This window comes from Eptesicus fuscus, chromosome 16 (assembly GCF_027574615.1).
Source record: "Eptesicus fuscus isolate TK198812 chromosome 16, DD_ASM_mEF_20220401, whole genome shotgun sequence".
In the NCBI taxonomy this organism is placed as follows: domain Eukaryota; kingdom Metazoa; phylum Chordata; class Mammalia; order Chiroptera; family Vespertilionidae; genus Eptesicus; species Eptesicus fuscus.
In genome coordinates this window covers 45,221,945-45,248,877 of record NC_072488.1, presented here as the reverse complement: position 1 = coordinate 45,248,877, position 26,933 = coordinate 45,221,945, and the positions used below count along the sequence as shown (strand labels likewise).

The 26,933-nt window shown below is 44.3% G+C and overlaps 2 protein-coding genes across 4 annotated transcripts in view; one reads left to right on the top strand and one right to left on the bottom strand.

The window, feature by feature from the left end:
* Window positions 1–5,864, top strand: part of SLC4A5 (solute carrier family 4 member 5) — a 68,952-nt gene extending 63,088 nt beyond the window's left edge. The window contains exons 23-26 of the mRNA XM_008147429.3: window positions 1,029–1,184; window positions 2,682–2,766; window positions 3,809–3,876; window positions 5,832–5,864. Coding sequence (XP_008145651.3) covers window positions 1,029–1,184; window positions 2,682–2,766; window positions 3,809–3,843 — 276 coding nt within the window. The 3' untranslated portion in view covers window positions 3,844–3,876; window positions 5,832–5,864. The remainder of the gene's footprint in view (window positions 1–1,028; window positions 1,185–2,681; window positions 2,767–3,808; window positions 3,877–5,831) is intronic.
* Window positions 5,865–8,473: 2,609 nt separating this feature from the next.
* Window positions 8,474–25,814, bottom strand: MTHFD2 (methylenetetrahydrofolate dehydrogenase (NADP+ dependent) 2, methenyltetrahydrofolate cyclohydrolase). 3 transcript variants are annotated; one of them, XM_008147430.3, is made up of 8 exons: window positions 25,668–25,814; window positions 16,887–17,071; window positions 14,895–15,017; window positions 13,604–13,756; window positions 12,904–13,011; window positions 11,456–11,548; window positions 10,941–11,066; window positions 8,474–9,643 (listed from the first exon to the last, which is right to left on the bottom strand). In XM_008147430.3, exons 1-8 carry the CDS (start codon window positions 25,766–25,768, stop codon window positions 9,480–9,482), a joined length of 1,053 nt encoding a protein of 350 aa, XP_008145652.1. In that variant the 5' UTR covers window positions 25,769–25,814; the 3' UTR covers window positions 8,474–9,479. The 3 variants fall into 3 exon arrangements, with proteins under 3 accessions (XP_008145652.1, XP_054584226.1, XP_054584227.1); XM_054728251.1 differs by lacking the exon at window positions 10,941–11,066; XM_054728252.1 differs by lacking the exon at window positions 13,604–13,756.
* Between the last annotated feature and the right edge of the window lie 1,119 nt (window positions 25,815–26,933).

Below are 26,933 nucleotides of genomic sequence, written 5' to 3'. Positions count from 1 at the left end.
AAGTGCAGACGTAGATCTTGCTAAATAGAAACCCTTTGCCCTAGCCGGTTTGGCTCAGTGGATAGAGCTTCCGGCCTGTGGACCGAAGGGTCCCAGGTTTGATTCTGATCAAGGGCATGCATCTCGGTTGCAGGATCCTCCCCAGCCCGGGCCCTGGTTGGGCTTGTGCAGGGGGCAACCAACCGATGTGTTTCTCTCACATTGATATTTCTCTCTGACTTTCCCTCTCTTTTCTACTCTCCCTAAAACTCAATGGAAAGTTATCCTCAGGTGAGGAAGGAAGGAAGGAAGGAAGGAAGGAAGGAAGGAAGGAAGGAAGGAAGGAAGGGAAGGAAGGAAGGAAGCCTTTCATCATTCAAACTAACTGAATTTGAGAAGCTAACTGGGGGGTGGGAAGAGCTAGAATCAGAGATGAAGAACTTCAAAGTCCAATGTCATTAACATGACGTTTGGGGAAAGGACATGAGAGTTCTGTGACTATTCTGGCAAATTTTATGTAAGTTTAAAAGTATTCCAAAATGAGAAATAAAAAGAAGAAAAAAGCCAAAAACGTTGCCTCTGGCTCCTAGATAAGCCCAGCACAGGGAAGTGGCCCTCAGGGCTGGAGCGGGGCCAGAGAGAACAGGAGGTGGGGTGTGAAATGTGCCCCCCTGGAGGGCTCTACGTAATGATTTTTGACCCAGGCTTCTCAGTAGGGTCCCCCAGCACCCAGCAGCGTGGGATTTGACGCAAGCTTAAGTTTGAGGACCACTGATTTAAAGGATAACTGTAGGTCTCCGGCCATGGCTGCCGCCTGGCTCCCCACCTCAGCCATCGCATGCTCTGTCCCTGTGGGTCACCGGTAGGCATTGCCACTGAGGGAAGCCAGCAGGATCCCAGGTGGGCAGTTGTTGAGTGATGGTTGTGGGAGCTTTGAGATGGCTCCAAAGACATTGACCAGAAAACGTCCTTGAACATGGCTGCTGAGGGAGAACTGTGCCCACATTTGGGGACCTGAGCCTTCCATTTTCTCCCAACTCTCACTGCAGATCCTGGGCCTCATCATTGTCCGAAGGCTGCTGGACCTCGTCTTCTCCCAGCACGATCTGGCCTGGATCGACAATATCCTCCCAGAGAAGGAGAAAAAGGAGACGAATAAGAAGAAAAAGAGAAGGAAAGGGGCCCCTGAGGACAGTGACAAGGAGGTGGGGAGGATGTGAGGCTGGGGCTAGGGGGAAGGGGGGGGATTGAGACCCTCCCTCCACGTCAGCCAGGGCCAGGGGTGGGGTGGCTTCTCCAGGATGGGCCGAGGCTTCTGCTTATCTTTGTCTGGGTGCTGAGAGCTTGTCTGTTTCTGTGACTATGCTCAGGGTGGGCCAGAGTGAAGGAGCCCCCACCCAGGGAAACGTTGGTCATTATCAACAGCAGTGCAGTCCCCTAAGGGAACAGGGCAAAGCCTGGCTCCACCACAGAGGTTGTTAGGACTGACCTCCAAAGAATGGAGCAGGTGGTGGGGCGGTTCTGATGGGAGCTCACTAGGAGACTGGACTCTGGGACAGACAGGAGGACTGGGGACAAGGTTTGCTTAGTCCTGCCCCTAGGGTGTCAGGGCAGGAGGTGGGGAAGAGGCACAGTCCTCACTGAGAGGAGAGTGGCTACCTTCCCCAGACGCCCACAACACTGGGTTGCCCTGACTACCCCTCCTTTTTCCCATGTCTCCTCCCCATTCCAACCCCCACTTAGGGAGTCAACAGACAAGAAGCCAGTCCAGAACTTATAGTAAGTCATAAATTGCTAGGCAGAAAGATTGTCTAGATCAAGTGCTCACTACAGATGATGTAACTATCCCCCAAAAGGGAAGTGATTCACCAAAGATGGACAGAGAGCTAAATACCTTAGAGGGAATTAAGACAATCAATCCTGACTTTGCAAGCTGCCCATGACATCTCCTAATACCAGACCTGGCTCCCCTTCTCCCAGTTTGACCCAAAACCACATCCCCGCATCATCCTTGAATTATTCTCCTAGCGATCTTGCCTTTTACAGGTCAAAACTCTTCTTAGCAAATCCTTGCTGACTGATTGGTGTTGATTCGACCATCTTCTGATGGAAGTGAGGGCTCCAAACTCCCCTGGTCCTCAATTACTATCCTCTTACAGGAAGGGAAGAAGCCCATCATTCATTCATGTTTTTCATTGATGGTTTAGACGATTTTCAAAGATAGGTTCGAAGAACAAAGAAACCAAGTCTAAGTGCCTTTTAGAGACAAATACTATTCTTTCAGATTCATTCAATAAATACTTGAATGGCTACCATGTGCCCCGAACTATTCCAGGGTTGGGGAAAAATATCTCTGGATTACATGATATATTCAATGGAAAAACGGGATTCAATTTACACAAATTCATGTTACACACGTCCTTACACAGCTATCAGGTGAGGTTCACTCCCAGGTGACTGGTCACCTTAACAGTTGAAACCGTTCTGAGTAATGTTCCCGGTAGTTTCATCCTGCCCAGGACAGCGGGCTAACCGTGTGATGCCCCTCAGTGGGCCTAAGTGTTTGCAGCACCCCCTAACTATTTAGTCTGGAGGCAAGGATGGCACTTTGCACACTGTGGATGTATGTATTTTCCATCTTGGCCTGAAAGACAACGCTGTTGTATTGGTGTTCATCAGCTTTTCCCACTGTTTCTCTCCAGCCCCAGTTCCCTCCTCCCTCCGTTATAAAGATTCCCATGGAAAGTGTCCAAATAGACCCCCAAAACGGTATCCACTGCATTGCCAGTAAGTAAAACACATGGTCTCTTTCCTCCTTACTAACCCTCCGCTTCAAGGAACTTCCATCTTTAATTCAGGGAATCTGGTGGTCTTAGATGCTAGAGGACCACTGTGCTAGGCAGAACATGTTTCTTGGTGATGGTTGAGATGATTGAGAGCTCAAATCCAAACTGAGTTGTCCTTTATTTTATGTATTTTAAATATATTTTTACTGATTTCAGAGAGGGAGAAATAGAAACATCAGAGAACCATTCAAATCAGTCATCAGCTGCCTCCTACATGCCCCACATGGCGGGGGGATGAGGGGGGCGGGGATCGAGCCCACAACCCAGGCATATGTCCTGACTGGGAATCAAACGTGACCTCCTGGTTCCTAGGTTGATGCTCAACCACTGAGCCATGCTGGCCCAGTGAGTTGTCCTTTAGCGAAATAGATGGCATTGCATTTGGAGTGTAACTTAGGTCATAGTAGTTGGGCTTATTCTGTACATCACAAGCATCTTCCACCCGCTGAAAGGGAGGCTTCCTGGGAGGGACTCGGTGTTGCTTTTGAAGATCCTGGGGGATTCTGTTGCTGCCTTTACCCGCTCCCAGCCTCAGCTCCCTATTGGCAGACAGCCCTGTCACTGAGACAAGACAGCTTGAGATCCCAACCTGAGTCCAGACCCTGTTGCTCCTAATATAGAGCTTGCCACTTGCCTCAAAAACCAGGTTAGGGATCCTGCCAGCCCCAAGAGCTTCCCATCACACTCACCATCAGAGACTTTCTCTTTCCCCACTTCCTATTTGCATAATTCTATCACCCTTTCTCGCTCTTCCCTGGCCCTCCCCATGCCTCCCACCCACCTAACCTGGCTGAGCCTTCTACTGACGGAATAACTAAACCACCCATCCTTGCGAGGGCCCTGTATCCCTCTTGTGCAGTGTTGGCCATGGGGCCAGAGAATAAAGAGGAGACGAAAAGGGTAAGGGAAGCACTGGAAAAAGGATCTCCTCCAGTGGAGTCCTCAAACCTGCTCCACTTCTGACATTTTACTTTTCCTGCCAGGGAAAAGATCTTCCAGTTGGAGTTACTCATTCTGATTCTCCCTTCAGTGACTCAGAACTTGATCGAAGGTAACAGCCATGAAGTGTACTCCTTGGGTGTTGGATAGGAAACTAAACAGTAGCCAGGAAGGTAGAGGGACTAGGATCTCCCAGCCTCGCCAGTGTCTCAGCAAAAGGCTTTTGTTTTGTGGTCCGCCGAGGAGAGAAAGGCTGACAGTCCTGATTATTGGGTGTCCAGTAACAAATTTGTCCTTATTGACATAAAAACATGATTACAACACACAAAGGTATTCAATTTTAGAAGAGGAAATTATTATAAAATATTAGGTAAAATGAAAATGAAAAGTAAATACTGAAAAATAGAAAACAACATAGAAGAAAACCAGGTAAGCTTAAGTACTGTATATTATGGAAAGCCAGGATAAGGCAACTCTAAGGGTCCAAGCATCGGGTACCCTAATACTCTGTGCAATCAAATAACAGCATGGTTAATTAGCAGAGTCAGAAGGGGTATCAAGGAAAGCGAACTAAATACCAAAGATCAGGTGGAGACAAGAACAGTCCAGAAAGCATTCAAGACCTGGTTTCCAGGAGCCCCAGGCCAACAAGGCGGTTCCTATCTGATCTAAATGAGAGCCACCCATGCAGAAAGTGGGGCTACTTGAGGGCTGAAAACAAAGGGGACTCAAACATGGAAAAGAACAATTCAGAGGCAACCGAGTCTGCCTTGGTGATTACTAGGGAAGATGGCAGGGCCAGTCCTACTCTCACACTGTGCCCCAAACTGGACGGAAATCCCTCGGTACCGTGAAGGCACAGGCTACCCAAAGTCTGGAGGCAGATAACCCTCCACTCACATGGCACTCTCTCAAGGGTTTTAGGAAACACGGACGGGATCTGAGCTGTAAGTCAGAGCTGCTATCACAGGCCCAGCTGAAAGGAAACTTGTCACCAGGATTAGCCTCCCTCACAGCTGGCCCAGGGCTGGTACATCTCTGCCTGCCTTCTCACCCCACCTCCCCAACCAAGGCTCTTATACCCTTAGTCACTGACCTTCATATAGAAAGGTGTTAGGAGAGCAATCTGTCCACCCTGATTTGTTTTCACTTTAAAATAGCCTACACTAAATTGAATCTCTGATTGCCCCAATTTCAGTCAGTGGAGAGAAAATTTGGACCACGATAGGGCATTTCAAAAACGCTGTTAAATTATGCAAAGCCTGGGACGAATGTGGTAACTGGCAGTGGCACCTCCCAACGACACTGGTGTTTTACCGAGTCTGTGAAGGCAGAGACCGCAAAGTAGCAGGATTCCGTTTCAGTGAAGAAAAAGGCTCAGCAGCACGATCTAATTTAACAAAGGTTAGCAGCATAAGCTACCAGGCAGGATGCTTACTCCCTGGGGACACAGAAAGGCACGTGGACAGGGACACCCAGCACCTTGTGCCAAGAATGATGGAGCAGCGGTGTAAGGGTCGATTTGCCTTACCTGGAGCACCTGGGAATGATACACAGGAGTCCACTAGCCACTAGACAGAGTGAGGAAAAGGAGAAAAAAAGGGCATTCCAGGCACGAGAACAGACCAGAAATGCCATTTGAAAATACACACACACACACACACACACACACACACACACACACACACACACACTCAGGCCAAAGAACACAGGGATGGATGGAACAGTCAAACCGCAAGTAAACAGGAGGGTGAGCACAGGAGCCTGTGCGCCAAGGGGCTCGGATGCTACGTCTTGAACAGTGGAAAACCACGGAAAAATTTAAGTGGGGAGCCATAGACAGGTTTGTGATCTAGACAGTTCGCTTTGGCAGCAATGTGAACAGGTTGAAACAGGGCAAGAATAGTAATGTCTATAGCTGAAGGCCAAGCGGATAGGATACTGCTAGTTGCTGTGATAAGATTTCATAAGGAAAGACAGAACTACTTGTATTAGAGCCCTGCTCTGGGGGGTGGCACGAAAAACACCAAACGCTGGATAAATCATGCTCCCCTTTTTCTCATTCAGCATCACCTTGCACTTCAAAATTTCCTGTCCAGCTTCACCTGCTTTCAACTACTCTCAGAGGCCAGTGTTCATGGTGCCACAGGTGAAGATAGAGATGGAGTCAGACTGTGACTTCACAGCCATGGACACGTATGGAAGAGACGCTGTCGGCGAGACCTCCCTCTAGGAGGACACAGCGTCCCCAGAGCGGGGGCAGAGGGAGGGCATGGTTTAGTCTTCATCGTGAGGGTCTGGGCCACAACCCTGAACTTCTCGGAGCCCGTTTCCTTATTTACCGAACAGTCATTATTCCAGTTGATAAAAAACTGGGAATCCGTCGATGAAAAGTACTACTTAGGTGCAAAATCTCCCCTTCCCTTCGTAGTTATGCAATAGCTAAAGCAACATGTTATACGTTATTTTAAAATGCAGGTCAGCATAGAAATTATAACATTTCTTTTGAAATTAAAAAAAAAATGCTTACCTCCCAAAACTGTGGTTAAAGGTGCAATAGTCCATTTTTATTGAAAATAAATCAAGTTGAGAGTTTTTTTAAAGGTTAGATTTTAAAGTGTCTAGATGATTTTGAAAGAATTATTAAAATACCCACACTTCAGTAGAGCAAGGCTGAAAAATTCATCTTGCAATTTTGCATATTAGGAAACACTATCTTTCCACTCCATCTCATTCCATTTGCTAAGGAGCGTACAAAAAGCTTGAACTATCTGCATTACGGGCCTTGCTCCAGCACAGAAGTGTGACTGCGGCTTTCCCAGACTAAAAAGTCTGTTAATGAAAGAACCAACACATTGGAGTGCATAATATTTTTAAAATAAAAGTTGTTGTTAGAGTAAAACCTCAAACCACGTTAAATCAACAAAATGATCCTTTGAATTAACATCACTGGTTTTTCATGCCCAGAATCAAATTTCTGGACATGTGGGTAGGTCGTTCCTGCAAGTTTTCAATGGCCTGATTCCCAAAGTCAAACTCCCATTCACATGAGCATTGCAGTTAGGCAGAGCTGATGTCAAATTTGGGGAGATTATAACTTTGTAATATGAGACTAATGCTTTAAAGGAATGACTGGAAGCAAGTTGGGTGGGTTAAAACCCATTGTTAATGAAGCAAATCCTCTCCTCAAGGAACAAGATCAGTCTTTATCTTGAATCCATGTTTAGCCAACACCAACCATGTTTTCATTTAACAACTACTATGTGCCTAATAGCCACAATGCATCTGACAGAAAACAACTAGGATTTGAATCTTGAGTAAATCACTTTGGTTTGTTACTACATTTATTCAAGGTGACAAATGCAGGTGCTTTTTCTTTATTCCTTCCTATTTTTTAGACAAATGACACTAGATTGTTAACAACTTGAGTCAACAGAACAGTTAAATGTCTCTGTAATTCCTAAAGCCTAGTACAGTGACTGGTCCACAGAAAGCTCTTAACTGTTTATTAAATTAAATTAAATTTCAGAGCTCCCTTCCACGGGATACTGCCAAGAGGTAAAGCTCTAAACCTCTGTTACTTCTGATAGCAGCTGAATTACTTAGCTGCTCACTAATCTAGAACCATCACCTGAGTTTAAGTCTAAATTCTTTATCTTCATCTGTACCTATCCTGGGGGAGCTAACAACCTACCCTTAACATTTCACTGTTAAAACCTGGCTGATTTTCAATAGCACTTTGTCCAAATTGAATTGTAGAAATGTTATGGATTCAGGAGTAAATGTGCTTGATTAATCAAACAAACTGAAAAACCACAATGTTAATTTTTTTGTTTTATAAATTGATCACTGTAATTTTCACCTCATATGTCATTTATATTTTGTATATACATGAACATTTTAATTTTGATAGCTTCGAACAGGTTGACATGTTACTTCTCCGTGCAGGTCAGTACATTTTTCTGCTTGTAACTGCAGTTCAATAAAATGTAATCCTGTCTGCTCATCTTGCTCCATGTTTAATAATTTAGGTAAGTCAGCAGGCATGGCTTATGGACACCAGCTACTCTCACTTACAAAAAAAATCTCTAACAAACTAGCATCTTCTTTCATCTCCAGAAAGTCATCAAAAGAATAAAGGCAGCTGGCAGAGGAGCAGGAGGGAATAGGTCAGCTCCCCATTGTTCTCCTTTCTCCGTCGGCCTCAAGCTGCCTGGAGCAGGAGCTGCTTCTGCCGGCGCGAGAGCCAGAATTCCCAGTCCTGGTGGCACCTATCCTAGCCTCAAAACGTGCACCAATACCTTCCAATCTGCCGTCAATTACAAAAATTCACACACACACACACACACACACACACACACAGATAGAGAGAGAGAGAGAGAGAGAGGAGAAACTTGGGAAGCACATCAAGTTGTTTGTAAACTGAACAATGTGTAAATTGAATGCATGGTTTAGAAAATACTCAGAACAACATTAACCACTTAAGTGAAACTTACCGATTAAGATCCTGGCTCGGCACAACCTGCTGGATGTAAGGTTAAATGGACTAGGCTGGTTTCTCCACAGCTCTTTAAACCACTTTGTGTAAGGCACAGGAGTGGGTGTCACCACTTACAGACATAGCTAGATCGATTACAGCCAATGAGAAAATTATGGTTAGGTCACAACTAAGACAATACAGTAGCAGTTAGATACAGTATTTCAGAAACTCATTTCATACTAGTCAGAGTGTTTTATTTAAAAAACAAAATAAAATAAAAAAACTTAATCAGAAAGTCTAATTAAATTCAATATTAACTCAAGCTCTCAAAAACCTATCAGGGAAAGCCAATAGGTACATCAGAGAAAGCAGGTAGCAGGCTGACAATTCTTTGGTGGAAGAGGCAATTGCATACTTATACAACTGCCCTAATGATTATCAAGCCCAAGTTTTGTTTTTCAAAAATAGGTTTCAAGATCTACTAAAGAAACCATACAGACCTCCCCAACAGTACAAAAAAATTAACAATAAAGTTTAAGGATATAGGAAAAACCAAATATGACAATACACGTGAATTACTTATAAAATAAGCCTTTCAACCCCAGAAAACCAAAAGGGGACCTCATGAATGGTAACACACATAAAATAAAGGCTAATAGCACACAGACATTTTCCCAACGACTAACTAAGCTTTAAAATGACAGGACACTATTAACAGGTAGCTTTTCTTCTGGTTCTCAGTCAATATAAAATTAGGATAAATTTTTTCTCCTCAAATTACTATCATTTCTTCTTTTGTGCCGTTTCCCTAATTTTCTCTAGCAACATTTTTCCTTTGGTTTGACCAGTTGAGCTCAAAAGGTTTGGAACCTAAAGTGAGTATCAACTCTTATTGGAATAGCACTTGGGAAATGCAATCCTGGAAAAGGCAATTTGTAACTGAAGTGGTCTGACAAAGCAGCCCTCCTCAATGTGAGTGTCCCCCATGCAACCACCAGGCTAATGGCTCCTCTCACGGCCAGATCACATGACCCAGCATGATGATGGCACGATCCCTGGTGAGGTACTGGGGAGAGCTATGTGCACAAGCATCCATCCATTTAAGCTTTCAATAAATACAAAGCATTGTTTAAAACCATGTCAGCAGAATAAATAAGAGATGCTGCATTTCTATTGGCCTGCTTTGCCTCTTGAACCGGCTTGGAGTACTGTTCACGACCCGGAAGACACAATAGTTAATTAGTTGCCACTCCAAGCTCTTTAGACTTCAGTACCACCCGCTCTTCAAGCCTCAGCACCTTTTTTGCAGCGATAATGGTATTCTTCATTAGCATCGCCACTGTCATGGGACCAACACCCCCAGGGACTGGAGTGATGTAACCGGCTTTTTTCCGGACTTCTACATGGAAGAAACAAAACAGCAGACTGCTTTACTTATGACAAAGGACATGTATGTATTTTAACATATCATGGGAAGCATTGGGGAAAAAAGCAATAATATACATAAGCACCTTCATAAACCTCAAACTCATATTAATCACATCTAATTAAGAGTAAAGGCTTTTGAACATACTAACAAAATAACATGCACATACTAAGCAAAGTTGTTCAAGGAATATTTATACATCTAAATCACCTATAATCTACCAGCCACACTTTCCTCCATATTAAGTCTACTTAAAAAGAAACATCTCAGTAGGTTTACTGTATGGGAGGTCTACCGTAAGCATTACCTCAATTAATACCTGCCTACAACATTTTCTTAATTTTATTTATTTATATGCTATATTTATTCATACTGTTTGCCCAAAATACCAAGCAAAGCAATTTTCTGGAAAGAAGCAAGATTTTTTTAATCCAGTCTTTTAAAATTGATTTTAGAGAGAGAGGAAGGGGGAGAGAGAGAGAAACATCTATTTGTTGTTCCACTCAGTTATGCATTCACTGGTTGCTTCTTGTATGTGCCCTGACCAGAGACTGAACCTGCAACTTTGGTGAATCGGGACTATGCTCTAACCCAGCGGTCGCCAACCGGTGGTCCGTGGACCACTGGTAGTCCGTGAGGTCCGAAAGGTTGGTGACCACTGCTCTAACCAACTGGTGAGCACCTGTCCAGGTCTTAACTCAATCTTAAAGAAAAAAACACTTGGTTACCTAGGCTTGGGTCTGACTGCTTTAATAGAAAGAGAAAGCTAGAAATATCAGCGTAAAATTCAGATAAACATAATGCCTTATGAACTGAAAGGAGATATCTACAGTACTAGGAAGTGCCAAATTTTCAAGAACATGGCTTTTTCCTGGACTGTTTTAACATTCCAGGTCTAGGATCTCCTCTTAAAATGAGAAATCTGTAACACTTTTTAGGAGACTCGATGGTTTAGGGAAATCACTTCATTAAATTTTCAGACTTGTTAAAAGTCTTGAAGTTGTTTTAATTATGAAATAACCCTAAGGAAAAACAATTCCCTGAAAAGTTTATACCTGCTGTCCAAAATTTTATGATATAAACAACTAAAATAATTCTAGAATGTCTATTAACTTTAAAAAACATTTCTCTTAATTCTTGTTGAAAGCCTTTTAAGTGGTATTACCAGAGTAACACAAGTTTAAAACTTATATGAAAATGACTAGTCCTAAATGTCCACTAATGGTAGTATTTAATGATTTTATATATTTTTTTAAATTATACTATTTACCTTCAAAATCCACATCTCCAACCAACTTGGGTTTACCAGTGATGGGATCCTGAATTCTATTTATTCCCACATCAATGACGGCTGCTCCTTCCTTGATCATATCTGCTGTGATCAAATTTGGAATGCCTGGGGAAATAGAGACAGGAATGATCGATCACCTTACTGAAACATCTGAAAACGCCTGTCAGATTCTTATCTAATTTCAATTTTAAGAGACCTGGAAGAACTAGTTAGCTTGTTTTATAAATACCTACAAGAACCATTAACCAAGGAAACATTTAAACTTCATAGAGTAAACAGAAATCCTTTGAGACTACAGAAATAACTTTCATCCATCACATCTATGATGAAATGACAGAAACCACTCTACCAAGCACAACTCTTTCCTCATCTTTGTAGGCAGCTCGTGGTGTCATCCTGGGGCACTAGTGAAAGGAATGGCAGCGGAGCAGGCAAGTTCTAAGACAAGAGGTCCATCTTCTGATGTCCTTCTGCCCCTTCCCTGGTGCTCTTACCTGCAGCAGAGATCACAATATCTGCAAGAATGGTATGTTTCTTCAGCTGCTCTTTGGGGGTGTATCGGTGAGATATTGTAACAGTGGCATCACCTATGAATTAAAAAGTAAATGTCTTGATTTCTGAATCAAAGCTGGGATTGGAGTAGGTGTCAACTAGGCAAACCATTGTAGAAACTCAACATCTCTGAGAAAATAATTGACTTAATTCATGTCTTAATAATTGACTTAATTCATGTGCCATATTTTCTGGACAGCCAATTGTCTTTTTATTTATTTATTTTTAATTAATACTCAATTTCTTGTAACTTTTACCTTACTTCTAGCTCTAATCTTTGGAGTCATATATAACTAGATTTATTCTTTAGCCTAAATAAAACAGTTTTTCCAAGAATTTTACCTTTGCTAAATAAAATATCACCAGAATTACTCAAGGGTTATTTTTTAAGTTTGCTAGAAGATATCTGGAAATATTTAGTTTTGCCATTATTTCTGATGTAATTATGTAGGTTCACATTATGATAATCACACATGATAACTCTGATATGAGGCTTTTTCTTAAACAAATTAACAGAATTTGACATAATGACACATTAGTCATATTAAGTCAATCTTTTGCAATGGGTCGAAGATTTGTTTTCTACCAAATGACACAGAGCAAGATACTAACTTTGAAAAAGAATTGCCTCTTAACTCCAACTATCAAAGCCATAACTGAAAATTTCTAATTGCCTACAACCATGCTTATACTTATAAAAACTTAAATTTTTGAGGCTTATCCATTTCTGAACTAGTTTCATAATAAATGAATATAAATAAACTTCCAGGTGACACTGAGTACAGCTTCTCCTACAAAGATTATACCCCAAACTAGAGGCCCGGTGCACGAAATTTGTGCACTGGCGAGGGGAGAGGGCCGGGGGAGGGTCCCTCAGCCTGGCCTGCACCCTCTCGCAGTCTGGGACCACTTGGGGGATGTCCGCCTGCCAGCTTAGGCCTGATCCCCAGGGGAAGTCAGGCATCCCTCTCACAGTCTGGGGCTCTTGCAGTCCTGGACCCTTCGCTCCTTACCACCTGCCTGCAGCGGAGGCGAGAGAGGCTCCCGCCACCGCTGCTGTGCTCACCAGCCATAAGCCTGGCTTCTGGCTGAGCGGCACTCCCCCTGTGGGAGCACACTTACCACCTGGGGGCAGCTCTTGGGTGGAGCATCTGTCCCCTGGTGGTCAGTGCGCATCATAGCGACGGGTCGTTCCGCCAGTTGTTCCACCGTTTGGTCAATTTGCATATTAGGGTTTTATTATATAGGATATCTGTTAACAAAATTACAACAAATGCAAACAAATACAATGTTCCTTGGATGTTTAACAAAGTGAACACTCTGTCCACAGGACAGCCTCCGAAGGTCTCCCATGAGGGAGAAGACACTCTTCTGAAAGCGATTCGCTTACCTCCAGGACGTTCGTGCGCCCCATCTGTGTGTAGCAACATTGCAATGGGCATCCCAACATTTTTGGACCTTCCAGCTACAACCACATTCTTCCCGAGGGTGGGAATGCCTATTTAAAAACATACAGGGGATCAATGAGGGGAAAAGGGGGACATACGTAGTACTCTCAACAATAAAGAATTATCTTTAAAAATAATATATATTTTAAAGTAATGCCAGACTGTCTTAGGGCACCAAAGGAAAAGGCAGATGGCCTAGGACGTGAATCTAATTATAATAATGAAGGAAGTCGCCAAGCTGATTGCCTCAGTCAATTGGCCCTATCACTTCAAGGCTTAAAGAAAACATTTTGTCAACTACAAAATGTTACATAAATGTGCACTATCACCACTACCAAAGTTCCCTTCTCTGAGGCTTCTGTCCGCAGAGAACAAAACAGTCGTAGGCACAGACAATAGCATGGGGAAGGCCTGGGTGGGGTGGGGGTTGGGTGGAGGGGGTCAATAAGGGAGAAGATGGGAGACATCTCTTAATATTGTCAACAATAAAATTAAATTAAAAAAATAAACAGTCATAGGCAACTGCTAAAAAGGCTCTGGGGAGTAAGACTAGAGGTCATGGGTGGGAGTTTTCACTCTTTTACCATTTGCAAGTACTACTTTCATAATACTAACGGACGTACAACTGTGGGACAGACCTACCAGTTCGCTTAATTATTTCCCACACACCCCAGGGGGTAGCCGGTAACATGGAATACTGGTCCAAACACAGTCGCCCCACATTGATGACGTGGAAGCCATCAACATCCTTGTCTGGAGAAACAGCGTTGCAGACCTTCCTCTCATCGATGTGCTCTGAAAGAGACCAGACCAGTGGCCTCAGTCACTGTTGCATAGTTACCCCTGCTTGACCCAGCCTATCTGGTTTGTTGTGCTAACCTGTTCTCTCTCTACAACTTGCCTCTACGTGCCTCGATGATTTACTTCATCCATCCGCTCAGAAGGAACACATCAAGCAAAGCCAAATGCCAGTTTCAAAGCCAACGTCCTCTTGTATAACTGCTTCCCTGCACTGTTCCTGGTATCAAGATCTCAATGTCAAATCAGGGAGTAATTGGTATTCTGATGTGGGAGAGGAAATTTTATTTTTCTTTCTATCTTTCTAAATTCTTCTGGCTGGACTAATAATCAAATGAACATAAGATAGATGAACAGGAGAAAATGTCCAAACTTAATATGTATGTATATTCCAGGATTCCATAAGAATATGACACTGGCCCTGGCTGGGGAGCTCAGTAGGTTAGAGTGTCATCCCAACGCACCAAGATTGCAAGTTCACTCCCTGGTCAGGGCACACACAAGAATCAACCAATGAATGCATAACCAGGTAGAACAACGGATCAATGTTTCCTTTCTCTCTAATAAAAGAAAAAGAAAGAAAAATAATATGAGACCCAGGACAGATTAGGCAGTTAAGGCTTATATGCGATTGTGAGCTAAGGAGAAAGGGGGTTGTGGTTGGGAACTGGAAGGTAATTCACATGGAGATGGAAAAGCAAATGTTTGGTAAATACATGTTTGTTGGACCATCTTTAACAATGGGACACGGAGAAGACTTTGATCAAAGGGGCTTGCTAACCTTCTCTCCGCTTATCACACCTGGTTCATATCTCGGATGCTATCTCCCTTCCTGGAGCAGGACCTCTATCTAAATTCCCTTAGGCAGTCAGAGGGAAGGTCAAAGGTTTACGCTGAGCCTTCTGTTTCTTGAAAATAACCAGCTTAAAATAATCAATATCCCCAAAGCCATATCTTAGGGTGGCAAACTCTGCTTCCCCTCATTGAGTAGGTCTGCCCCATATTTAATAAAAAATTCACTCTCTGGACTTCACCTCCCCTTTGAGTCGGATTCACTCTAGGGGCCAGCAGTGTAAAGTAACCAGGCCTCTCCACTCCTCAGAAATCCTTTTAAATGGTGGAGCCCAAAACTCACCGGGGAGCGGCAGCTGAACAAGGAGGCCATCGACGTTATCGTCATTATTTAGTTTATTGATTAAGTTCAACAGTTCTTCCTCTGAAATTGAAGCGGGTTTCACAATTGTCTCACTGCTGATTCCTATAAGAAAATTTCAAAGTTAAAAAATACTGAGGTAGCCCTAACCGGTTTGGCTCAGTGGATAGAGCATCGGCCTGTGGACTGATGGGTCCCAAGTTCGATTCCAGTCAAGGCATGTGCCTTGGTTGCAGGCGCGTCCCCAGTGGGAGGTGTGAAGGAGGCAGCTGATCGATGTTTCTCTCTCATCGTTGTTTCTGGCTCTCTGTCCCTCTCCCTTCCTCTCTGTAAAAATCAGTAAAAATATATATTTTTAAAATATATTGAGCCATGCCCTAGCCAGTTTTGCTCAGTGGATAGAGCGCCAGCCTGTGGACTGAAGGGTCCTGGGTTTGATTCCTGGTCAGGGCACATGCCCAGGTTGCAGGCTTGGTCTCCAGTAGGGGGCGTTCGGGAGGCAGCTGATAGATGATTTTCTGTCATCATTGACGTTTCTATTTCTCTCCCTCTCCCTTTCTCTCTGAAGTCAATAAAAATATATTATATATATATATATATATATATATATATATATATAGAGAGAGAGAGAGAGAGAGAGAGAGGCATTTATATGCAATGTTGCCTGCCACAGTCTTCTGCTATTGAGGTTTTTATTATCACATCCACCTGGTAGCTCAAAAGCATGAATCAGCTCAAAAAGAACCTGAAATAGTAAGGTCACAAATATATACACTAGAGAATGCTAGCTTGACGTTTCTGTATGTTATTTATGTAATCCTCATTAACCTCGTTTTGTGGACAGGAGACAGGCACAGTGAAACAAACAAGCCAGCTAGTAGCGAAACCAGTCTTCCAGTTTCAAAGTCCCCGTTTTCCCCTGCAGCATGGTACCTTCCAATGTCTTAGGACAGTGGTCGGCAAACTCATTAGTCAACAGAGCCAAATATCAACAGTACAACGATTGAAATTTCTTTTGAGAGCCAAATTTTTTAAACTTAAACTTCTTCTAACGCCACTTCTTCAAAACAGACTCACCCAGGCCGTGGTATTTTGTGGAAGAGCCACACTCAAGGGGCCAAAGAGCCGCATGTGGCTTGCGAGCCGCAGTTTGCCGACCACGGTCTTAGGAAAACACGGCTTGCTATTTTCTAGAGGCTCTAAAGGTTTTCCAATGAGAAGGGCAGGAGTCCTCACTCTTCAGGAATAAAGAAGAGAGTATACCAATTGAAAAAAGTATATACCAAGGGCTCACAGTCCAGTAACACTGCCCAGTCACGCCAATCCTTTCACAGCCCTTCAGAAGGACAGACAGGGCACCTGCTCAGATTACTGACCCACAGGTGAGCCCACCCACCTCTGGTCTACCCCACACAAAGCCTGTGGTACAGCGAGACGTAGACCACAAATCTCCCACCGCCCACCCAGACCCACGCCTTCGGCATTCAAAACTTCAACCACTTCTAAGCTGCAAGGTTTAACTGGCTTTGGAACCAACCGGTGAAGAAATCAAAAGCTATTTCCCGGAAATCAGTTATTCATTTCCTTCAACTCTATGCTGTGTCCTAGGCTACATCACTGAGGTCTCCTCAATCTGCCCCACCCCCACTCTACTGCCTTAAATGACAAGTGCTCAAACACCTCAGTCAGATCCTCTTATCATTGCTCAAGAAAAGCAGAGGTGCGTTCAAGGCCACTCCATCCAATGTTAAAACCAGAGGCAAAGATAAGATAAACCATATTCCTTTTGTCCTAGTGTATAAGCCTCCCCAATAGATACACCCTGTTTCTGACAAAGTTTTGTCTATTATTCAATCATATTAGCTTCTTCTGCTTGGGTCTCTAGTCAGAAAAAAAAAGAGTAATAAGTTACATGGGGTTTGCCCCGGAGAAGCCTCACGTTAAAAGCGGACCGGATCGGAGAGTGACACCTACCCACATCTGCAGCAGCCTTGGTTTTGTTGAGGACATAGGAATGACTTGCAGGATTCTCGCCAACCAGAACCACGCTCAGGTACGGCCGTTTGTTGCCGGCTGCCACCCACTCTTCCACCTCCTGCCGCACTTCCTGCTTGATCTGCTGGGCAAGTTTCCTTCCAGAAATGACAACGGCTTCATTGCTGCAGGAGGCAACAGAGTCACAAAACCAAATACTAGCTTGAGTTTTTGTAAAAAGTAAAGATCAGACTACAAAGAAGAGTATGAAATAACCCAAATTTTGAGGGAGAGGAGTAGGGGGAATTGGAGGAAAGTGGTCAAAAGGTACAAATTTCCAGTTATAAGATAATTAAGTACAAGGAATGTGATGCACAACATGATGACTACAGTTAACACTGCCGCATGATACAGAGGAAAGCTGTTAAGAGAGTAGATTCTAAGAGTTCTCAGCACAAGGAGAAAATATTTTTTTTCTTTTTATTGTGTCTGCATGACGTGATATAAATGTTAACTAAACCTATGTGGTAATCATTTCATAATATAGACAAAGCAAACCATCATGTTGTATACCTTATACAGTGGTGTATGTCGATTATTTCTCAATAACGTAGGGGAAAAATACCCAAAACCTACAGTTTAAATTAAAATACATGGTGCCTAACCTGAGGAACAAGTGCAATCTGAAGAACAAATTCCAAGTGGGAAATCTGTCTTCAGCTACACATGCAGGAGTAGAAAGTTGACTGAAACAGTTCCCATCACTAATCTGAAGCTCAGAGGGTTTAAGTAACTGACAGCTGGTACTCGGCGAAGTGGGGTCTCACACCCAGCTCTGTCTCAGTCCTGAGTCTAGGCCAGTGGTCGGCAAACTCATTAGTCAACAGAGCGAAATATCAACAGTACAACGATTGAAAATTTCTTTTGAGAGCCAAAAACCGACTTCTGCGCATGGGCCACAAAGTTTCAATCGCACTGTACATGCGCGCCCGCACGTGGTATTTTGTGGAAAAGCCACACTCAAGGGGCCAAAGAGCCGCATGTGGCTAGCGAGCCGCAGTTTGCCGACCACTGGTCTAGGCTTTTAATGCCACAGCCTCCTGCACGTTCACAAATTGATAGGCTAAAAAAAACAAACAGATAAATAAAATTATTGTTTTATTTTACCCCCTCCCCACTGTGAGGTTAAATAGTTCTTCCTATGTGCTGATATACCATTTGTAGTTTGTGTTTTGCCCGTGTTGCTAGCATCCAGTCATAGGACAGAGGGAAGAGCAGTCCTGTTGGAGGGAAAACTGCTGGTTGGGGTGGGGCAATGCGGAAACTCAGGATCTGGAGGAACCTCCAGTCACCAAAACCGTGTTCAGATCTTTGAAAGGCTATCTCTTCCCAACAAGAACTGGGAACTGGTTAGACAGCTCTTCCTGCGTTCCAATATGGAAGATTCCTGGTTTCCTTATTTCCACACAAATCCTTACAACAAAGTTCCCATTACGTAAAGTAGGATAAGCATCTGCTCCTTAAGCACAAAGATGCCACTGAAAACAAGTCTTTCCCTTTAGATTTGTGTCCTCAGTGTCATGAGGAATGCTCCAACCTCAAGACCAATGAAACACAACTGTTTGAAACATTAAAACAATCTACTTCCCCTCATGGCACATTTTAAAAAAAATATTTGTATTGATTTCAGGAAGGAAGGAAGAGGGAGAGAGATAGAAACATCAATGATGAGAGAGAATCATTGATCAGCTGCCCCCTGCATGCCCCACACTGGGGACTGAGCCCGCAACCTGGGCATGTGTCCTGACTGGGAATCGAACCGTAACCTCCTGGTTCATAGGTTGACACTCAACCACTGAGCCACGCCAGCCAGGCTCATGGCACATACTTAATTCTCAAGGACAACATCAAGATACTGGATGACTTGTATGGTCAGATATGATTAATTCTCAAGGCCTACTAATTAAAATAGAATTTTAAAGTGTGTTTTTTTTAAAAAAAAAAACATTTTTATTGATTTCAGAGAGGGAGAGAGAGCAATAGAAACATCAAAGATGAGAGAAAATCATTGATCGGCTGCCTCCTGCACACGCTCTATTGGGGATCGAGCCTGCAACCCAGGCATGTGCCCTTGACCGGAATTGAACCTGGGACCCTTCAGTCCGTAAGCCAACGCTCTATCCATTGAGCCAAACCAGCTAGGGCGAATTTTAAAGTTTTAACAGTCTTTAAGCCTTTATTGTCTGCTTTTTATTTGCATTGTGAAAGAAAGGAGCCACATGCTAACCTGACAAGCTCAGGGGAGGCCTGCGTGGCCGTCTTGCAAACTCAGAGACCTGAAATAACCACAAAGGATGGTTTGAAAATTAAATATTTAACTACAAACAGGTTATAGTGGGTAGTCATGTCCTAGTCCGATATCTTCCCTGACAAAGATCAACTTAGATCTTCTTTCCTGAGCCCATTTGCCTTTTTGCCTCTAAGATAACATATCTGTGAGATGTCTGGGTAACTTGTAACTTCCTTTTTACCCCGGACCCCTCAGGGCACAACAAATGGCACCGGGACATTCCTTCATTGTTATTGTTATCAAGTTAATTGTCAACTGTTAATTACGTTAAAGTATCCTGTATCTATCTCTGTAAGAGAAGCACATGTCCATCATTTCACTTTTCACCCAATCCCAGAGGTTCCCCCCCCCCCCCCCCCCCCCCCCCCCCCGCTTTGCTTTGTCCCACCTCCCTAATCTGTCACCAATGGATTTCATGTAACTCACCTACGTCCCTTTTCTTTGATTTCAAGGTATAAATATAGATGTAACCCTGCATTCTCCGGAGCATTATCTCAATTCATTGAGGTTCTGCTTCCCGGCATATGTCGACAATTTGGCTCAAATAAACTCACAAAATTCTTTACAGGTTTCAATGGTTTTTTTTCGTTAACAGCATTATGATTAAATAAGTACTTTACATCTCAATGTCTTAGGTACAAAACAGTAATTTTATATCTAAACCTTATATTAACCTTTTGCACTCGGATGTCAAGTGTGACTCGACACGGTTAGCATTAGAATAAAGGAATCGAGAAAAAAGCAAGCGAGTGCAAAGGGTTAATCTGTATTTGCATCTTGTGAGGTATTAAGAAGATATCATTTTATAGCAAGGCAAGTACTTTTTTTTTTACAACCAAATACTTTTACCCAGATTATATCTAATAGTACTAGCACAGCACAAATTAATATCGTTTCATATAGATCCATGGTACATTAAGGAATTGAAAACATGTTAATATTTACAAATCCAGTTCAGAATTAGAATTGAAGGGGACTTCATTAAAAGGGCTTTGCTACCCTAGCTTGTTTGGCTCAGTGGATAGAGCGTCAGCCTGAGGACTAAGGGACCCAGGCTCAATCCCCAGTTGGGGCTGTGCAGGAGGCAGCTGGTCAATGATTCTCTCTCATCATTGGTGTTTCTATCTCTCTCTTCCTCTCTGAAATCAATAAAAATATATGAAGAAAAAAAAAAAGGACTTTGCTGATACAAGTACCCCTGGCAACATGCCTGATCTATATTAGTACCAGGAATACCTCCCCACACCAGGCCAGAAAAGCATTTTGAAATCTTAGGACACTTTAGAGTGAAAAACTACAGAAGGCTTAGGACACTCATTTATATTGAATGAAATAACATATAAACTTCCAGGCATATATATTCAATAAAAATTAATTTCTTGGAGAAACCAAGATGGCGACATAGGTAAGCACCTAAACTGCTGCCTCCCACAACAATTTCAAAACTACAACTAAAAGACAGAACGGACATCATCCAGAACCACAGGAAAGCTGGCTGAGTGGAAATTCTACAACTAGAAGGAAAGAGAAAAGCTCACGGAGAATCAGAGGAGCTGCAAAGGGCTGAGGTACGGAGACACGCGCGCAGAGAGGAAGGGCGGCCGAGTGCCTGGCTGGCTTTCTCTGGCGGGAGGGGAAAGGAAGCCCCAACTGCACTGAACCCCAGTTCCGGCTGAAACCCTGTGGACCCAGGCTCATAAGGGGGGAGTCTGGACTGTCAGGTCGAGAGAAAGGCACACGGAGACTTGGGGGAGCCGTGGAGGGCAGGGGTCTAGAGGCGTGCGCGCACACGAGTGCACGCAGAGAAGACTGACTGCGGAGGTTGCCACAGGCTTTCCCTAGCGGAAGGGAGTCGGAAGCTCCTGACTGCACTGAACCCCAGTTCCGACTGCACTGAACCCCAGTTCTGGGCAAGCCCCTGGGGACCCACGCTCTTACAGGGGGATCTGGACTGTCAGGTGGAAACGCAGGGGAGCCGCGGAAGGCAGAGGTCTGGAGGTGCGCGCGCAAGGGCAGGGCTGACGGGAAGCCAAGACTGTCTGCTCAGCCCTGAGACTCCTCCCCATCCAAGCTGAGCACAGAAGCTTTTGCAACTTTGCAAGTCTGGTCCTATAAGGCTGTCTCCAGCACAGAAGGTCTCCCGGCATAGACACAGCTGATACTCACAGCCAGTTGGCCTGGAGGGCAATTCCTCCCAGTGATACCGACAACAATCAAGACTTAACTACAACAAGGCTGTACACACAGTCCACAAAGGGGTGCACTAAGAGTGTCTACCTCAGGTAACTGGGGAGGCCGACCCACTGGGCCATATAGGAAACCTAGCACACAAAGCTACCCTACCAACTCAGGGAAGCAGCAAAAATGCGGAGACAAAGAAACAGACCACAAACGAAAGAAATGGAGGAAAACAAACGACTGGATATAGAATTCAAAACCACGGTTATAAGGTTTTTTAAGAATTTCCTAGAAAAGGCCGATAAATTTAGCGAGACCCTCGAGGATATGAAAAAGGACCAACTAGAAATTAAACATACACTGACTGAAATAAAAAATATTATACAGACACCCAACAGCAGACTAGAGGAACGCAAGAATCAAGTCAAAGATTTGAAATACAAAGAAGCAAAAAACACTTAACCGGAAAAGCAAAAAGAAAAAAGAATCCAAAAAGTTGAAGATAATGTAAGAAGCCTCTGGGACAACTTCAAGCGTACCAACATCAGAATTATGGGGGTGCCAGAAGAAGAGAGAGAGCAAGATACTGAAAACCTATTTGAAGAAATAATGACTGGAAACTTCCCCCACCTGGTGAAAGAAATAGACTTACAAGTCCAGGAAGCACACAGAACCCCAAACAAAAGGAATCCAAAAGAGGACCACACCAAGACACATCATAATTAAAATGCCAAGAGCAAAAGACAAAGAAAGAATATTAAAAGCAGCAAGAGAAAAACAGTAAATTACCTACAAGGGAGCACCCATATGATTGTCAGCTGATTTCTCAACAGAAACTATGCAGGCCAGACGGGAGTGGCAAGAAATAGTCAAAGTGATGAATAGCAAGAACCTACAACCAAGAGTACTCTACCCAGCCAAGCTGACATTCAGAACTGAAGGTCAGCTAAAGAGCTTCACAGATAAGAAAAACCTAAAGGAGTTCATCACCACCAAACCAGTATTATATGAAATGCTAAAAGGTATTCTTTAAGAAGAGGAAGAAGAAAACAGTAAAGATAAAAATTATGAACAATAAATACATATCTATCAACACGTGAACCTAAAAATCAAGTGAATTAAAAATCTGAGGTACAGAATAAACTGGTGAATATAATAGAATCAGGGGCATAGAAAGGGAGTGGACTGATAATTCTCAGGGGGAAAGGGGTGTGGGGGGTGCAGGAAGAGACTGGACAGAAATCATACACCTATGGATGAAGATAGTGCGGGGAGGTAACGGCAGAGGGTGGGGTGGGAACCGGGTGGAGGGGAGCTATGGGGGGGAAAAGGAGAAACAATTGTAATAATCTGAACAATAAAGATTTATTAAATTTTAAAAAAAGAAAAAAATTAATTTCTTACTTTCTTCTGTTGGTTAGATTTATATTCACACGTACATATATATGTAACCTTAATATGCAATAGATATATGTATCTACTTATATACTCATAAGGATATATCTATACTAATAATAGAGAAATGTGCAAATTGTCCAGGACGCCATCACAGTAATGACCAAACAGCAGCATGGGGCGACAAGGCCGGCAGGGGGGTTCGTGAGGGACGACCAAACGACTGAACAGCAGGCTATGTGGGGTGACCAGGCCAGCAGGCAGGTGAGCAGTTGGGAGCCAGCAGTCCTGGATTGTGAGAGGGATATCCGACTCCCCCCGAGGGGTCCCAGATTGGAGAGGGTGCAGGCTGGGCTGATGGGACCCCCTCCCCCTCCCCCCCCCCCCCCCGGTGCAGGAATTTCATGCACCAGGCCTCTCGTATATATAGATATACATATGTAAGTATTCCATGAAAAGGACTTAGCTTGCAATTCACTAAAAAGTTCCTTTTGAAAGCAATAAACTTAGAGAGAATGTAACAGCACATTTGGGCTAAGAATGATACACTGAAGTTAAGGACACAGGGTTCTGGAATAAACAAACCAGTGTTCCAAGTCCCAAAGGCAGATTCTGGATGTTGTGCCAATTTGCTTAAAAAAAAAAAAAGACAAAACTGTCAAAGAATAACAAGAACCAAAACAAAAAAGCCACAATGCTTTTTCTCGTAATGTAACTGTTTCAGCCCTCCTCTGCATGCCACAGCTCAGCAACATGTGGAACAGCCCCACAAGTGAGTCATAACCTAACTTACCATCATCTTTTTTTGCCAAAGGGCAGATACCTCAGAATAAACAGAAAGACAGACTCAGTTCCATGGGAAACCCAAAACACATTAACTATATTAGCTAATACTTATTTCGCAATTTAGTGCTTTCACGATGTGTTTAGAAAATTTTCCATTAAAATTATGAACTAGAAAGAAGTCACGAGGATTATTCAAAATCAAAACTAAGATTCTAGTCAGTAGCATCTCCACTCTCCTCCTAATCCAATTAACACCAGGTGCATTTTACCGTTCAAGATCTGATTATTTTAGAAAGAATTCTTGTTATCCACTAACAGAAATGGATGAAGACAGACACACAGTGGGATGGAACTAATACCTATTAAACACTAGATGTTTTGCTAAGACTTTTGCATTCATTACTCTCAGTTACCTTGGGGCTGTTATAATAACCCTGTTACGCAGAAGGGGAAACTGAGGACAGAAGATACAAGATACAAATGCAAACCTCTGCCTCCAAAGTCCCCTTTTCCCTATACCCCACTGTCTCCTAGACTACAGTTCTCTCCCTCTCTCACCATGCGTTTATGTTCGTGAAACTCTCAGACCAACCCCCTAAAAAAGAAATTAATGTAGCCTCTTTAGAAATAAAAAATAACAAATATTTTTTAAAAGTTCTACATGCCAGCAGTAAAGCAATACAACGGAACCATAAATACCAAGCTGACTATTGCCCTCAGAGACGTGGGAGTCTACCTGTTCATTCAGAAAGGCAAGTAAAAGGGGGGTATTTGCTGCTGGAGAGCAAGCAAACTGGTCCAGTTCTGTAGGTAATAAACTAGAGGACAGTTATAAATCTCTACTCAATCATAAAAGCCACAGGCCCAAGTGACCAGAACTCAGGAAGGGAGGAAGAAGGAGGAGGAGAACAGACTGTAACAGAGATACTGGAGAGGCAGGTCAGGGTCAGACCAAGAAAAGCCTTAAAAAAAAAAAAAAGGAAGAAAAGCCTTGAGTGTCCCCGCCCAAGTCTTCTTTCAAGAGCGCATGAATCCGCATCCTGTGCTTCTACAGCTCCCTGGCGATGTCTCTAATAACATTTTCACACCGAGAGGAAACGACACACGTGTGTTCTGCCCCTTGACAGGTGAGTTCCACTAAGGAACAGTTTTCATCACCTCTGAATTCGCACAGTGGGGCACAGCACCGTGCCTGTAGGAAAGAAAGGGCTGCTCTTACAAGGCTCAGGTCGCTGGCAATGCTAAGGCTCCAAAGATGGAAAAGTGCACAGATTCAGGGAGAGAAATCACAGCTACCCCAAAGGCTCTGCAATCTAGGTTTAAGATGGAGAGTGTGAGGTCCAGTTAACACAAACAAACAAACAAACCCACCGGAAAAAAAACTATTACCTCCCCTCCTCCTTCCTGGTATTTATCAGCTCAATTGACACTGCCTGGCGTTGACCAGCTCTTGGGTGGGCTGCAGCCAAAGCCCAGGTGCTCACAGCATTTATTCCCTCGGGAGGGAAAGGGCCGGGTGTCGAGAGGCGCGAGCCACACCCACGTCCAGGAGCGGTGGGCAGTGCGGTGCCCCGGAGCTGGGCGGCTCGGGGATTTCATCAGACTGCACCAACCCCCGCCGCCGCTAGGGTCCCGGGGAAGGACTGCCGCTGAAGGCTGCTCATTCCGAACCCTTCCCCGGCGCGCGCCAAAGCGTCTCCTCTGCTTTCACCAAGACGGATCTCGGCATCACCCGGGGCAGCCGACAGGTTCCGCCCGGTAACTTCGGCGTGTTCCTGTACATCGGGGCGCCAGTGCCTCTGCTCCGCCCCGGGGACCCCGTCCCGCCAGCGGACTGGCCCCGGGAAAGATCGACGCCCCGAGCCTGCGGGAGGCAGGCCCCCTCCGAAAGGCTGGCACTGGTCACAGCCCACCGCGCCGGGCGAGCACCCAGGTCCCTGGCTGCGGCCGCGCTCGGCTGCCACGTCGCCCCGCCAGTCCTCTCGCTGGACAAGCCGGCCCGGACGCAGATGCTCAGGAAGTCCCTCGGAGTCCCTCTGAGCCCAGGCGGCCCCCGCTCCCTACTCTCTTACCGAACAGCCGAGAAATGGAGTGGACAACGACGGAAGCAGCAGTTCTGTGCGGGTCGGAGCAGCCGAATGGCCAAGGTGGACACGAGGGACGAAGCAGCCATGCCCCGCACCGGCGTCGGAGCCTGAAGGGAAGCGCGCGCTCAGGCAGCGCGGTTATACCGCGGGCGCGTGTCGGGCCCCGCCTCTCGCCGGCACCCATTGGTCCCTGCCCAGTAAAGCCTTGCTTGTGATTGGAGCAAGGAGAGCACGGAGCGAGGCCCTGGAAGGCTCGGAAGCCTCGGGACCACGCGGTGATTGGCTGAGGAAGGCAAGCCCTTGCCAGACGCAGCAGGTCCCAGAAGCCCAACCAAGCTGAGCATTTGTTCATTCGTTGCTGGAACAAATAAATACCTGAGCGCCTACTGTCCGCCCGTTACTGTAAAGTGTGGCTAAAAGGGTGGACAGGTGAAGTGCCAACTAATAAATAAATGTATAAGAGTGATGGAGTTAGAAAACAACTAATTTGGTGAACCATTGATTCAGAATCGTCAATGGATGTCAAAACAATTGGGTGAAGTTGGATCTGGAACAATATATTTTACATTGTAGGGTTCCCAGGTCCTGCAAATAAAAATACAAGATGCACCTGAAACTAATACAAAATAATATTGAATGTATAGTGTCACTGAAAAATGAAATTAAAATAAAGTATATCTTATTTGCTAAAAAAAAAAAATACAAGACACAATGAAATTTGAATTTTAGGTAAATAATTTGGGAAGACGGTCATACACTTTTTGAAAAGTACTTGTTGGTTATCTGAAATTCAAATAAATGTGGGCTCCCTGTATTTTATCTGGTTGCCCATTGCGTAGTCTCGGAGTATCGCTTCTGTAAAATACTTATTCATAGCAAGAGTATTTTTACAGTCCAGAACCCTACAATCATCACTTTAACCAAGTGATCAAAGTAACACCACCAGTAATGGGACAGACATATAGTGTATGCCCCCAGGTATGGTGCAGTGAAGAAGACATATCACTTCATAACTCTTAGCAAGTCTGAAAGGCCCTCAGCTTGAGGGGAGAATGAAAATAGAAATAACAAGCATTGCAGGCATTTCCAGCCAGGAGCCCAGCCTGCCTGCTCCTCCCCCAAGCACCCCTGTGCCCTGCCACCCCCGCAGGTGAGAGGGGCCAGGCTGAGAGCAGGCAGCATCTGTACCACTGAGGCTGGATTTCAGCCGGGTCTTGGAGCTGCTGGGCCGCCTGCTTGCTCCACGGTCCA

Bases quoted from the DNA above. Each gene is read 5' to 3' on its own strand.
- MTHFD2 (XM_008147430.3), bottom strand. From the start codon at position 25,768: ATGGCTGCTTCGTCCCTCGTGTCCACCTTGGCCATTCGGCTGCTCCGA. The intron at 13,012-13,603 runs GTAGGTCTGTCC...GTTTTTAAATAG, and splicing joins GGAAATAATTAAGCGAACTG to GCATTCCCACCCTCGGGAAG. The intron at 9,644-10,940 runs GTAAATAGTATA...TCTTCCATGTAG, and splicing joins TGGAGATGTGGATTTTGAAG to AAGTCCGGAAAAAAGCCGGT.